The sequence below is a fragment of the Thermobia domestica genome, chromosome 10 (genome assembly GCF_964235325.1).
Source record: "Thermobia domestica chromosome 10, izTheDome1.hap1.1, whole genome shotgun sequence".
NCBI lineage: Eukaryota > Metazoa > Arthropoda > Insecta > Zygentoma > Lepismatidae > Thermobia > Thermobia domestica.
Genome location: NC_137463.1, coordinates 128,350,125 through 128,363,730, shown reverse-complemented (window position 1 = coordinate 128,363,730; position 13,606 = coordinate 128,350,125). Strand labels below are relative to the sequence as shown.

At 33.7% G+C, this 13,606-nt stretch overlaps 1 protein-coding gene across 1 annotated transcript in view; it reads right to left on the bottom strand.

Annotated features, from left to right (window-relative positions):
- Positions 1-13,606, bottom strand: part of LOC145662704 (vanin-like protein 2) — a 134,695-nt gene that overhangs the window by 69,011 nt on the left and 52,078 nt on the right. Inside the window, exons 2-3 of the mRNA XM_081728555.1 lie at positions 8,863-8,955; positions 5,587-5,724 (exon numbers count right to left, since the gene is read on the bottom strand). Coding sequence (XP_081584681.1) covers positions 5,587-5,724; positions 8,863-8,931 — 207 coding nt within the window. The 5' untranslated portion in view covers positions 8,932-8,955. The remainder of the gene's footprint in view (positions 1-5,586; positions 5,725-8,862; positions 8,956-13,606) is intronic.

The window sequence follows — 13,606 nt, the reverse complement described above, 5'->3', positions numbered from 1 at the left end:
CTGGAAACAATGTTCATACAACCGCGGGGCCGAGTTTTCTTGTCACATGGTAGTAGTAAGAAGAAGCTAAGATAATTGCTTATTGGCTTCTGACGTAATCCACGCATTTGCTTCTGTATGCCCCACTAGGCCACCAATTAGGGCGCCTCCCCCCTAAATTTTTTACAACCCTATATTTTCCATCGGTATAGCTATGTATTGCTGATTTTAGTAGTATTGTATCGCACAAGTGAATAACTTTGGCATCCCCATTTCGGAATACTACGCTACGCTACTGGTCAATATCACGCCTCAGTACCCAAGTTTCTACCTTTGACAATCTATGACATGGTTCATAAGAGACCACGATTGCACGCATACAAAATTCAATTCTTACAGGAAGTGAAACCAAAAAACATCGAGAGGCCATGAGTTTGCTGTGAATGTACTTTCAGAGAATTGATTCCGATAATCAACTTCTATTTCGCATCCTCCCCTTTGCTAAAGTTATTTTCCCTGTCAACTGGTGTGTTAATAGGCAGAACTGTCGTATATGTGGGTCTGAACAATTACGTCATATAGAAATACATTAGAGGCTCACCCAAGGTAAACTTGTGGTGTGGCATGACAAAGAATTAAATTGCTGGACCCTTTTTCCTTCGCTGAGCAAACTACCACCATAAATTCATTCCTATATATGTTGAAATGGTTTGCCTCCTCACAAATCGAGTCCATGATGAGGCACCATCTCACTTTGCTGGTATTTTCTTACGTGTTTTCGATTTTCGTTTTGGTGATCAAAGAAATGGACGTCAAAAAGAGATTCCTTAGCTCTCAAGATGCCCAGATCTCACACTTAGGATGGGGTTTTATAAAAGACATCGTGTGTCGATAAAATCGATAATGTGAACCAACTTAAGGCAATAATCAATGCGGTACTTGACACTCATACATCAGACATGTTCAGTAGGTTCTAGCGTGATCATCGTTGGGACATGTATCATGGTAAATGTGGTTCACAACTAGAAATATACTGACATGAAAACGCACTTTTACATGTCTTTTTACAACATAGTAGATTCTGATAGAATTGTATTTGTTTTAGCACACTGAATGAACTATTTGAGTTACCAAACAAAACGATCAGAAAATTTAACAACAAAGTGCCATCACTACTGCACAGCAGCCCCATGAAGCACCACTATTCTTTCTGGAAACCCTGTATTACACAATACGTATAAAGTAATATGTAATGAAAAACAATCCCTAGGTATTAAGTAGGCTACTGACGACAGTCTAAATAGCTTGTACAAGTAATAGCACAATTAATAAAATGCGTCCTTATATTCAGTTTCACTCTAGAAGCAACTGGCCTATTTCTTTATTTGCTACTTAGAAGTGATCAATATCTTGTAGAGTATTGCGAAAGGAAAAAAGGCCAGATTTCATCCAAATATGCTAAAATTGTTATAAAAAGGTTTATCACACATAAACTAAAAGACCTAGGTAAAAAGAAATATAATATTCCTAATTATCATGTTCAAGAACCCTTATATGCCGAGTTTTATGCAAATCAGTTAAATTTTTATAAAAGGGTATATCCCTCATAAACTACTATGATATTCGTAATTAACACGCCCGAAAACCCCTATATACCGAGTTTTATCCAAATCGGCTTAAAGTGTTATAAAAGGACGTATCTCACATAAACTAATATTCGTAATTAGCATGTTCAGAAAATCTGTGTAAAATAAGGTTTGCAAAAAACGAGGTCTCATACCCGACATATTTTTTTGCTATCTTAAATAGGGGTTGAAAAAAGGGATCATAAAAGAGAACGAGTTTTCGGTATATTCGTTTTCCATACCTGGAATGTACGGGTGGCATCACGTATCGTGCGACACTAGAAAATTGAGTCCTTGCTATCAGGACGCCCTAGAAAAAAGTTCGATTTTTCGCAAAATGTGGTCAGGTGACGCCCACCTATTAACATTTTTTCTGGAAGTAGTATAATGAATGAAGAATCCGATACTGTTATACAGAAAATACCAATGAATTTACTCTATATAAATACACATTATGACGTCATACAAAGTTTAAGAGCATATTTTAGTTATTTTTATTATTGCGAGGTTTGTCATAAATACAGCGATAAGTGTTCACATTTGAAAAATTGTGTAACTATAAGTTTTCGTTGTATCCAAAAGCATATATGTAAGTTTACTGAAAATCGGATAACATGTAAAGACTGTAAACGACAATTTCATGGCCAATCATGTTTGATTACTATAAGACACGTCCTGATAATAAGGAGAAATTATATTCAAGCGTAAAATATTGTGAAAATGTAGGAACGTTTATTATTAAAAAGAAGGGGTCTCATATATGTGGAGAAAATTTGAGTAATGTTTGTATCATCGCACCTCCAGAGCACAAATCATACATGAAAGTAGACAATTAATCATAGGAAGTTAGTTTGACATTGATAGCTGTCAAAATGAGAAAATAGAAAATGAAAAATACACTTAAGCACACACATTTAGTCAATATATAAGATTAAAATGTTATATAAGAATTAATGTTAACCTCTGTGGAAAAAAGGAAAATAATATTTGACTAAAATCATTCCGTAGAACTTTATAGCCATGCATGAGAACGACATTAACACATTACTAATATCATATGTACTGCACACAAAGGTTATGATTATGGCGCTAACTTCAAGATAAAAGCTATTGTGCAGAAATTCAATTTTAAACCAAATGTGATCATGAATTCTACAAAACATTTATTTCCTGGTCTAAGTTATAATGTGTGTTATAGAGACTCTTAATTATTTTCAATCGATTTAAGAAAGCTACTGTAAGTAAGACATTTGATGTTCAATCTTCTAAAAAGATAATTTCTTAATTTGTTTGATACAAAATCAAATGAAAAGTTCGAAGATTCACTGTCAGACGTAAAGTTTTATTTAGTAGATAATATGGAGATAGAAAGAAATTTATACAGTGGTATAACGAACATCAAAATTACAACTTTCATCTTAAAGAAGGACTTGCAAAGTATTTTGTTTAAGATGTACAAGTTTCACGACATGCATATCTTTCATTTATGATTTTATACCTTTGAGGAAGAGACGAATGCAAATCCATTCATAGAATGTATTAATATAGCTAGTGTATGAAATTTATACACCGACTAAATTTACTAAAAGAAAACGCCATTGGCATCATATCAAAAAATGGGTATCGTTGAAAAGAGATACAATTCCTTCTAGTAGTTTAGTTGTTAACGTGGGAAGAAAATACAAGAAATATTTAAATTGCTAATGCTATTTGTACTACTGAAAAGCAAATTGCACCAATAAAAACAGACGGAGCATGGGCAGACGAAAATGTAAAACCCCATGTATCTGAGTACGAAGGGTGCTTTTGCTATCGCTACATTCTCTGCCACTTTCTGAAAGAGATAAACTCATATATAATAATGCTTTGACACTATGGGTTTTATTATGAAGCAACGATGGTGATTGAATGATAAAAGTGTTTGATGTATGAAGTTCACGAAATACAGGGCTGTGATTAATAATAATAATTAAAAACAGCTGGCAGAAAATCCCGAAATGAACAAATATGTAACAAACCAGCTATACCATTAAGTTCTCATGATTGATCCTATGGAGAACGTACCGATTTAGTTAAAATGTATCATAATGTAAAACAACTAAGTAACTAACTAACTCTATGGCCAATGGAACGCGGAGGTTGTGCCGCGTTCACAAAATCTCCCCTTGACTTCTATCCTTAGCCAATTGAATCCAGTTTCTACTTTGTATTCCTATTTCTGCGAGATCCATCTTAATATATCCTCCCATTTGTACTAGGTCTTCCTCATGGTCGTTTCCCTGTTGACCTTCCAGTTAAGATTTTGGAAGCGTTCCTACTTTCTTCCATCCTGGCTACATGGCCTGATCACCTGAGCCTCCTAGATTTGATGACTCTAACAATGTTGGGTGAACCGTATACATTATGTAGTTCCTCGTTATGAAGTTTCTTCATTCCCGTTTCTCTTGGGTCCGAATATTGGTCTCAGGATCTTCTTCTCAAATACTTTCAATCTATGTTCTTCCTTCCGAGGAAGCGACCATGTTTCGCAACCATACAGAACAACAAGCATGATTATCGTTTTATATATTTTAAGCATTAAATTCCCCGACAGAATTCGAGATGACAAGAGATTTTGAACTGAATAATAACACGAATTGCCTGTTTAGTCGACATTTAATTTATTCGTGAATATGTTTTTTGTCTGTTAATATTGATCCTAGATATTTGAAAGTATCGACTTAATCAAAAGTATTATTCGATATTTTAACGCATCCACAATTTGCCGTATTACGATCCCGGCGAACTTCCATGTATTTAGTTGTCTCTGCATTTACTTCTAAACCGATGTCCTTGCAAGCGTTCAATAAGACCTCTGCATTTCTTTTTATTGTTCTCCTATTATCCTCTATTAAATTTACATCATCAGCATATGGCAGAACCTGGTAAACTCCATTCAACTCTAGCCGTGGTTGCTATCTTTGATTTTCCTTATAGCGTATTCCAGAACAAAGTTGAATAATAATGGCGACAACGCATCTCCTTGTTTCAGGCAATTCTCCGCATGAAACCTCGTGGACAAAATTTTTCCTAACCGGACTTTACTTTGGGATTCATTTAAATATATCTTAATTAATCTAATTAGCTTTTTCGGTATTCCAAATTCTGTAAGAATGTTGTTCAATGCCTCTCGCCTAACCGAGTCGTAAGCCTTTCTAAAATCAATAAATAGTTGATGTACCGGAGCATTGTATTCCCATTTATTTTCAAGTATTTGTCGAATGGTAAATATTTGGACGATAGTTGATCGATTTCGTCTAAATCCACACTGATAATCTCCAATAATTTCATCTGCGTATGGGATCAATCTTCCTAATAGAATGTTTGAGAGGATTTTATAGGACATTGACAGAAGAGAAATGCTTGGATAATTATTACAGTTAGTTTTTCGCCTTTCTTGTGAATTGGAACAATGATTGATTCTTTCAACTCTTGTGGCAATTCTTCCTTGTTCCAGATAAGAAGAATGAGTTTATGTATTTTGTTCCGCAAGTTTTCGCCTCCAGCTAAAATTAACTCAGCCGGAATTTCGTCTACACCCGGAGATTTGTGTTTCTTTAATTTCTTTATAGCGATTTCTACTTTTATTCGGTTATTTTCTGGAATATACGGTTATGTGGTGTGTATTTCCCTTTCTCCACGCATGTCAGTTTTGGATGCGTGTTAAGTATTTCGTCACAGAAATCTTTCCATAGATCCTGAAGAAAAAATCATATATGCAGATTTCATTTCTCTCTATTCGTTTCGCTATAAATTTAAAAAAGTGGCCAATCTCATATCCAAACATCTAATGTGCAATGGGTGAATAAAATTATGTGTAAATGTAAACGAATAAGTATATAAATATTGAAAAAATATTTAACAATTAAATAAATAAATTAGATATCATACAAAAGTATACCTCTATAGCAACCAATATTCTGCAACAATATGCTGAACTTACCTGAGATGATGCTTCTTTAATGAAGTTGTTATACATTTCAAGGTTTTGCGATATGATGTAAGATGGAGGGTCCACTGCCGGATGACCGTATGGCGCATACTCGACTACTGCTGCTGTATAGAAATCTTGAGATACAGTCTGCAAAGACAATAAACAAGGTCTATTAATATTAGGTACAGCCTGGATAAAAGATAATGTATTAACTGAAATGAACAAATTTAACATAAGATTTCAAGTGATCACTTATTTGCAATATCATAATTTGATGAATGTTGAAGGCAATTCATGAACAGTGAGCTTACGTAAAACGAGAGTTACACGAAGGCAATCTAGAATGTCAATAAAGACAGTTAGCAGCAATACACATAATTTCCTGAACAAAGACAGGCGAACAATATACGGAACCCTGGTATTTCCATGATTAGAGCTTCTGCCATTGGTCCTGAAAACTTGGGCTCGATTCTTGGTGTGAATTCATGTTCTTTGGATTGCATGTAAAATGTTTAACGTCTTATATATAGAGCTTCGTCGTTCGAAAGGAACATTAAACAATACCATAAACCACAGAGGAACAAGTAAAGGACACAACGCCAACTTTGGATTGCCAGCAAATAGTATAAGGATATATGTCAGTTGTATTGTATATAAGATAAATTTTTGCCAAAGAAATAAGAAAAAGTTGGTTCAATTTAATTCATTTATGTATATTCTACTGTTTATATGTAATGAAATACCTACAAAAAAGTTAGTTTGAAACTTGTTTCATGTCTTCTCTATACAATACAAACTAATGCATGAAGGGTTAGAGGAAGTGAGTTGCTTCAGCTTCTTTCTTTCTTTCTTTCTTTCTTTTTTCTTTCTTTCTTTTTTCTATCTATCTATCTATCTATCTATCTATCTATCTATCTATCTATCTATCTATCTATCTATCTAACTAACTAACTAACTAACTAACTAACTATAAGAGATGTCGAAAATAATTTGTGTCATTAGTACTCAACAACTGGTGAGGTGTTTAATGAAATTTTACAGCCTGTTCCTAAGTGGAAAGAGAATGGATTATGAAAGGGATAATTTTGTAATGGAAATTGTAGTTTATTGTGATTCAATGCCCTCTAATGATAATGACCAAAGGATAAAAGTTTTAGATAGAGCTATTATGATAATGTTGAATAATGGTAACATCACTGAGGATCTTGTAGATGAAGAGTATGGGATTTAATGAAGATACCGGGAGTAAAACAAAAGAATGTTTATGGCTCCTAGTGAAACCGAAAATAATAGGAAGAAAAGATATAACATGATCAACAAGTATGTCGATGTTCCAGATTTGTTTTATAAACATCCGGAAAAATGTGCTAAATAGCTCTTTAAAGATAGAATATTAGAATTAAGTAAGGAGATAGAAGATTAAATCTGTAAATTGTTCAAAGATATTTTAGAAAACTATGGGAAAATTAAGTTATTGTAATTTAGAATTACATGGACAGAAATCTTTCAGAGTATATTATCATTAAAAAATGTTATCGTACCAGTATTAAAATATGAACATAAATACCAAAAACCTAAACCAAATAAATTAATAAATTATACAAGGTTTATAAGATATTAAAGCATTGACAAAATTTAGTGCAATAGATTGGTACTTTCTGAACAAACAAAAGGAAATGTGAATATTACAGATAAATTTCCCTTTCTTCCCTTAGGAGCAGATATTTCAAAAATGCAAACACGTATTCCCTTATTTTCAACGAAGAGTTTATATATCGAGTTTCATCTTTCTAAGTTTAGAGATTAGTAAGATACAACATTCTTGCAAAAAAAAAAAAAAAAAAAAAATCCTATTCGCTTTTGAGTAGATATTTCCAAAAAGATCAATCCTTATCCCTTACTCAAAATAAACGCCCTATCCAAATTTTGTTTCTACGTATGGGCGATGATGCTTCTGTCACTTGTACTCTTCTATATAATAATACAAATTGACATTTCCCTGAAAGACAACATGGGGATAATAAACTTAGAGAGAGAGAAAAAGAGCAACATTTGCTATTTTCGTAACATTTCTCCCCTTCATGGTCGAGTGTTTAACACTGTTGTTTTTTGTGCAAGAAGTTCTAATTTCCGGTGGGGCTATTAGCTCTGAATACAAACCCACATAATAGGTTCAATTCCACTTTAAGCAAAGATCTCATGGAGCTGAAATGGAGTACTGAGAAACTGGTGAGTAATTCGCAAAACGGATAATTCTTGCAGAAATAGTCTGAAATGTTGTAACCTTTGAGATACTTAAACACTTGATATATTCTGTGTACGTAAATAAAGTAGTGGTAGTAGGCCTCTAATTGTAGTGATTCATATAAGTTACTCAATTATAAGCAAGGTTACAATCAAGGGCAGATAATGTAGGATAGAATTCCGCAAAATTGTCGAGTTTACATTAGATGACATAGAACTAATTTTCAGTTTCTCTAATTAGAATGGTATTTTTAATCAGTAAGCAACCCCGAATTTATATCTAAGTGCAGCCTTTAATATTAGGTAAATCTTAATTGCTTTTGCCAGCTGAAGATTTATGTATTGGATAATTAAAAAAACTATTATAACCTGTCGTGAATTTTGGGATTCCAGTTGTACTTTGGCAGGAAATTTATTTTGCTGTTGTTTCAAAAGCTATTGGAACAAATTTATTTTTATGTCGATATAAAATTTTAAATAGTTTGAAATACGTTTTAACAACATTGGTAATAAGAACAAACAGCTTTTGGAAGTGTGATGAATTAATTTAAAATCAAACAAAACTATCAACGAAACACCAGAACATATTTCAATTATTATATGTGTTTACCTCCGTAAATCTTCAGAAATTACCTTTAATCATAATAAAAAATAATGTATCTGTTGTCGTAAGCTTTTTACATAGAAAGGAGCCACCTAGAATTACCCAAAGCACCAAACCATGTTATACATGTTTCTTTGGTTATTTCTAAGAACGTCTTGCATGTATGCAACTCACACTACCTCTGTGTTGTGCGGGTTTATATAATAACAGAGGATAAACATTGAGGGAATGAAATGATCGTAAAGAGATTTTTAACAGTATATTATTCTTCCTCTTTTTCTTAAAACTAGGTCTTCAATTAAGACCGGAAACAGTGGATACTATTTTACTTATCTAGGGTCTGAATTAAAACCCGGCAACAATGGGTACTTAAAGCTACTATAATAATAAAGTATCCAAAGCGATGAAAAGTTATTTATTAATTGAATATTACTTACCTGAAAGTTGTAGCTTGGCACTTGTAAAAATAGAATTTTAAGGAATGAAAATATAAGTTGCAGTAACATTTTTATGTTTCATTCCATGGAACTCTGCAACAGAAAAACATATAATTACACGATTAAAAGCTATAAATGATTTACAGGTTTCTTGTTGACTTAAAAAAGACTTTTAAAAATACTTACTGAAAATTCATGAAAAAATAATAAAAATATGCTTCTACAAAATTTAGATCAGATGGAATATTTCATAGTCGTGCTTAAAACTAAGTGCACATTTTTTCATATGGGGGAAATTTTAAGATTTTTTTTTGGTAAAAATATATAGCTTTTTCCACTTAAGACGATTCAAAGATAGAGTGAGGTTTTTCTACCATGTTAAAATGAGCATTTTAAAAAGTGTTCTAGTAATTTTTATTAATTTCAGTTGGTTTAGAATATGGTAACGTAAGCGCTACTCTCTTCTTGGAATAACTTCTCGTGGATTTTCCATGCATGACACAAATGTGTAACGTACAAATCCACAGAAATTCAATTGTGGCGATTTCAGGATTAGAGTTTTATTATGAGTGCAGTTAAAACTATTGGTACACAACATTTATAATATGAAAATTCTAGTGGAGACTCATTTGATCATTGTAATACTTCTTTTCTAATAATTCAATAACACTTATCATAGTTCAGGATTCTGACAAAATGGTTAGTACATGCATTTTTGGTGCGGGAGACCCGCCTTCGATTCCTGGTGGGAGCTCATGTGGTTTAGAATCCACGTTAAGTTGTATGTCCATGTCTCATAATGTCTCATATAATCTATCTGCTGAAAGGAACGCTAAATTGTAATCAACAAGTAAACAAATGAAAGAGACAAAACATGATTTTATTGACCTATCAACAGTCAGGATTTTGCTCAAATCTCATCAACTTTTTCGTCTTGACCATAGTCCATTTACTTATTTTCTTAAGCATTGGAGTGATACCTACAATAGATTGATGGGCAATTTTCAATGTTATTACATTTTTCTCGTCTAAACATGCCAGTTATAAAATCCATGATACCTAAGGTCTATTGCTAAGTGCCAGGAAGTCTTTGCACAGGATTCCGACAGAAAAAGAAATCAATTTTCTTAAAGGATCTCAACTACTTTTTGTTGTCAACAACAAAACAAATAACATTTTTTGCAAATTGTTCTACACAGTACAGATAGTTATCAAGATAAGGAACATTCCTGAGCGAAATGTAACTTACTATGGTTAGTCATCGATTTACGCTTTTATGACAGGTGATAAATGCTAGGGTAAGTGGTTATTATTATCAGCCATCTACAAGAGAAATAATAATAACTTAACAAATATAGAAAAGCTATTCGGCTATCTGATTTGCGTGGGTTTTCTCAGGTTTCTCCCGTTTCTTCCACTTTGTTCATTCCATCTTTGCATTCATCATCATCATCACCGCATTCTTAGCCTGGATGATAACCGTAGGTCATTAAACTAAAAGAAAGCTACTAAGATACAGAAATATAAACGATTTTGCATACTGGAGTAACATATTAGGAGTATTTACATTGTGGTTTTAAAAATAAATTAAATATATGTAAATAAAAACAACAAACAAGTAACTGTTAATAACGCAGACGATTTATCAAAATAGTATTCTATACCGTAATATGTAGTGGGCTATCACCTAGCTTAGTTGTTCCTAACTTTTGTTTTGCCTAACGACACATCTTACTTGGTTCATTTCTTATTAATAGTAATTTAAATTATAATAATGAAAGCCTACAAGTTTCTGTAGAGAATCTTTGTAGTACTGAGTATTTTTGTTGGCGCTGGAGGTATTAACTGCTATAATCTGCCTGAAAACTGATTTTACTAATTAATAAATTCTTCATGATTTTTAACTTTTTAAATTTTGCAACACACGCTATATGACTATGCGACACATTGGTTCAGAACCACTGATCTAGAACTTATGACCAGGTGCAATAACAACGATTAACTTGGGGCCACAGTTAGCCTCCAGAATAGCTTTGATTGATTTCTAGGAAAATATTGTACTCTTCCTAATGGAGTGGAGCACACCGTTCCGTCAGCGAATATCTGCTCAGAAGTTTGAACCCGAGAATTGACAACATATATTGAATAATATTGTGGTCTGGGCATTGGGTGAACCAGGGGAAGTGTAGTCCATTCTAATGTTTATGAAGACACATCCTAACAACTACAACAGTGTGAATTCGCGCATTATCATTTTTGAAAATTCCATCATTGGCGAAGAACATCTGAATCACGGGACACGTAAGCACCTAAAAGTTTCACATAACCTCTGATAATAATGCGTGTGTGAGCGTAATATAGGACCAAAGGAATAGCAGAAAATTACTGCCCATACGGAAATCACAGAGCCCAGTCATATTATACGGTAGAAGACAGTTCAGAGCACAAGCTTCTTTAGGCATCCGCCATGCATAAATATAGCATATTGTTGGATATAACTTGAAAATATACTCATTGGACCATACTTTGTTCATAGTACTGCTACAAGGACCATGCTTTGTTCACAGTAGGCTTTGTTACTTTGTTCACAGTAGGCTTTGTTACTTTGTTCACAGTACTGTACCTCAATTCGCCTGCCCTGTTCTCTGATCAAAGTTCGGCCGGCCTTAGTCTTTGCCGATGTTGTTTTGTAATGAGTTCTATAGGCAGTCATCACCTGAGAGGCTGTTCCCCGCGACACATCTAACACACTGATTACCGTACATACACTTGCTCGAACTCATCACGTACCCAAAATTTGACCTCTCTGAAACTCAAAGCAATCTCTAATTTCGCATTACACACGTTACCGTGCTATTCCGTTTGATTTACTACAGACTACCACCTGCCTTATCACTAAGGACGGCATGGCAATGCACATGCATTTTCAGTGATATCTTACGTGTTTCCACAGTTTTGATAACGATGTTCAACATTTCTATCAGAGAACGGTATAATTCATTCATTATGTTTTCCAATTACGCAAGAAAGTTCGTGGAAGTTAAATATGGGTTTACTCCAAAGATTTCTTAAATTTAATTGTTCACAGGTTCTTTATGTCATCAGGTGATGGATATGTTGAATAGACATTTTATAGAATTCTAAACCATTAATTGTGGGGTGAATTTGAGATGGTTTGATTTCGAAATTCCACTTGCTAATTCCAGTTTTCGAGTTCGTAAGTTTGAGGCCATAAATTTGAATGCATTTGAAATCTTTTCCATTTGTCATATTTGTTGCTCATAAAAGTAATACATGACCCAAAACTACGGAAAAGCAATAGACTGACTATTAGTTTCATAAAATATCATGTATATGAAGTAAAATTAGAGAAATAGCTGAGTGTTGTGGATGAAATAATCAGGAATTGCTAGTCGTGGCTATGTGGTTACCGTACGGATCTTCGGTGTGGATTTGATTCTCTGGTGAAGGGATTCATACCATTCGGACCCCTCGTTAAGCAGTAGGTTCATGTCTCATACAGCCTCACTACTGAAAGGTACTCTAAAACCCAATAAATCAAATGAAACCAAACCACATCAGAAATTGGGGCGTTCAGAACACAAGGAATCCGGTTAAATTACCCAAACAGTGGGAAAGAATCAAAATTTGTATGGTACACTTAATTACATGGAGAAATTAATACTGTTTATTTAATCTTATAAGAGTTAGACATGAATCTTGTTAGACATGAATCTTAGAAACATTTAGACATGAATCTTGTTAGCTCTGAGAAAAGCTTCAGATAGAGATCTTAAAGATGAAATAATGTATGTCCAAAATGACCAAAAAGTGAACTTGATTTCCTTATGCACTGAACGTGTCAACTGTTAGAGGCCATGTTTCTCAAGATTTGTTCAAATGGGGGATCGCTTTTATTAGTCAGAATGTTACAGGTACACACCTGTTCACAAAAAGCTGGAAACTCGTTCAGAAACTAAGTCCGAAAAAGTGAGCCTAGATCCGTCAAAATTCCCGCAGATCTATACACAGGGAATTGCATTTTCCCTCCGTTCTTTATATAGAGACTAGCTGCAAACTGTACTGTCAGCCAAGAGATGTGAAAATCTAAAAACAAAATCAAACTCCTTATTTCTGAGATTAATATTGATTGCACATTTCATGCACAGTTCCAATATGCAAAAACAATCAATATCTTAAGTAGAAATTACTGAAAAAGACCGAAAATAACTATTTAAAACTTCAAGAGACCGAAAATAACTATTTAAAACTTCAAGTGTCAACCTGCGCTTGGAGCGATATAATTATCAATATTATAACGCATTTCCTTCTAAGTGCTTCCGTAGCCAAGCGGGTTTAGTAATGCTGATAGAAATTTCTGAAACGAAGGGCGACGATTCGAGCCTCCGTGCGGAGAATTCGTTTTTATTTATGCCTTTTTAAAATATATGAGAACATTGTTATAAATATAAATTTCCACTTTGAAGTGCCTGGAAAAACAATCAGACGAATTGTCACTTTTCAAATCTCTGTTACATTTACTAGCCCTCCATTTTCAGAATTTATGTATGAAAACGTTAACACAGACGTCAAAAATGTAAATTATTCATGTTTCTTATGTATATGAGTTCTTACTGCAGGCTAAAAGCATCTCCGAATGGACGCCTGTCTTGAACACGTGTGTTGATGCGCAGAAGAGAAACTTTCTTCTGTGCATTGTTGAAGAAGACAAGGCGTGATTAGA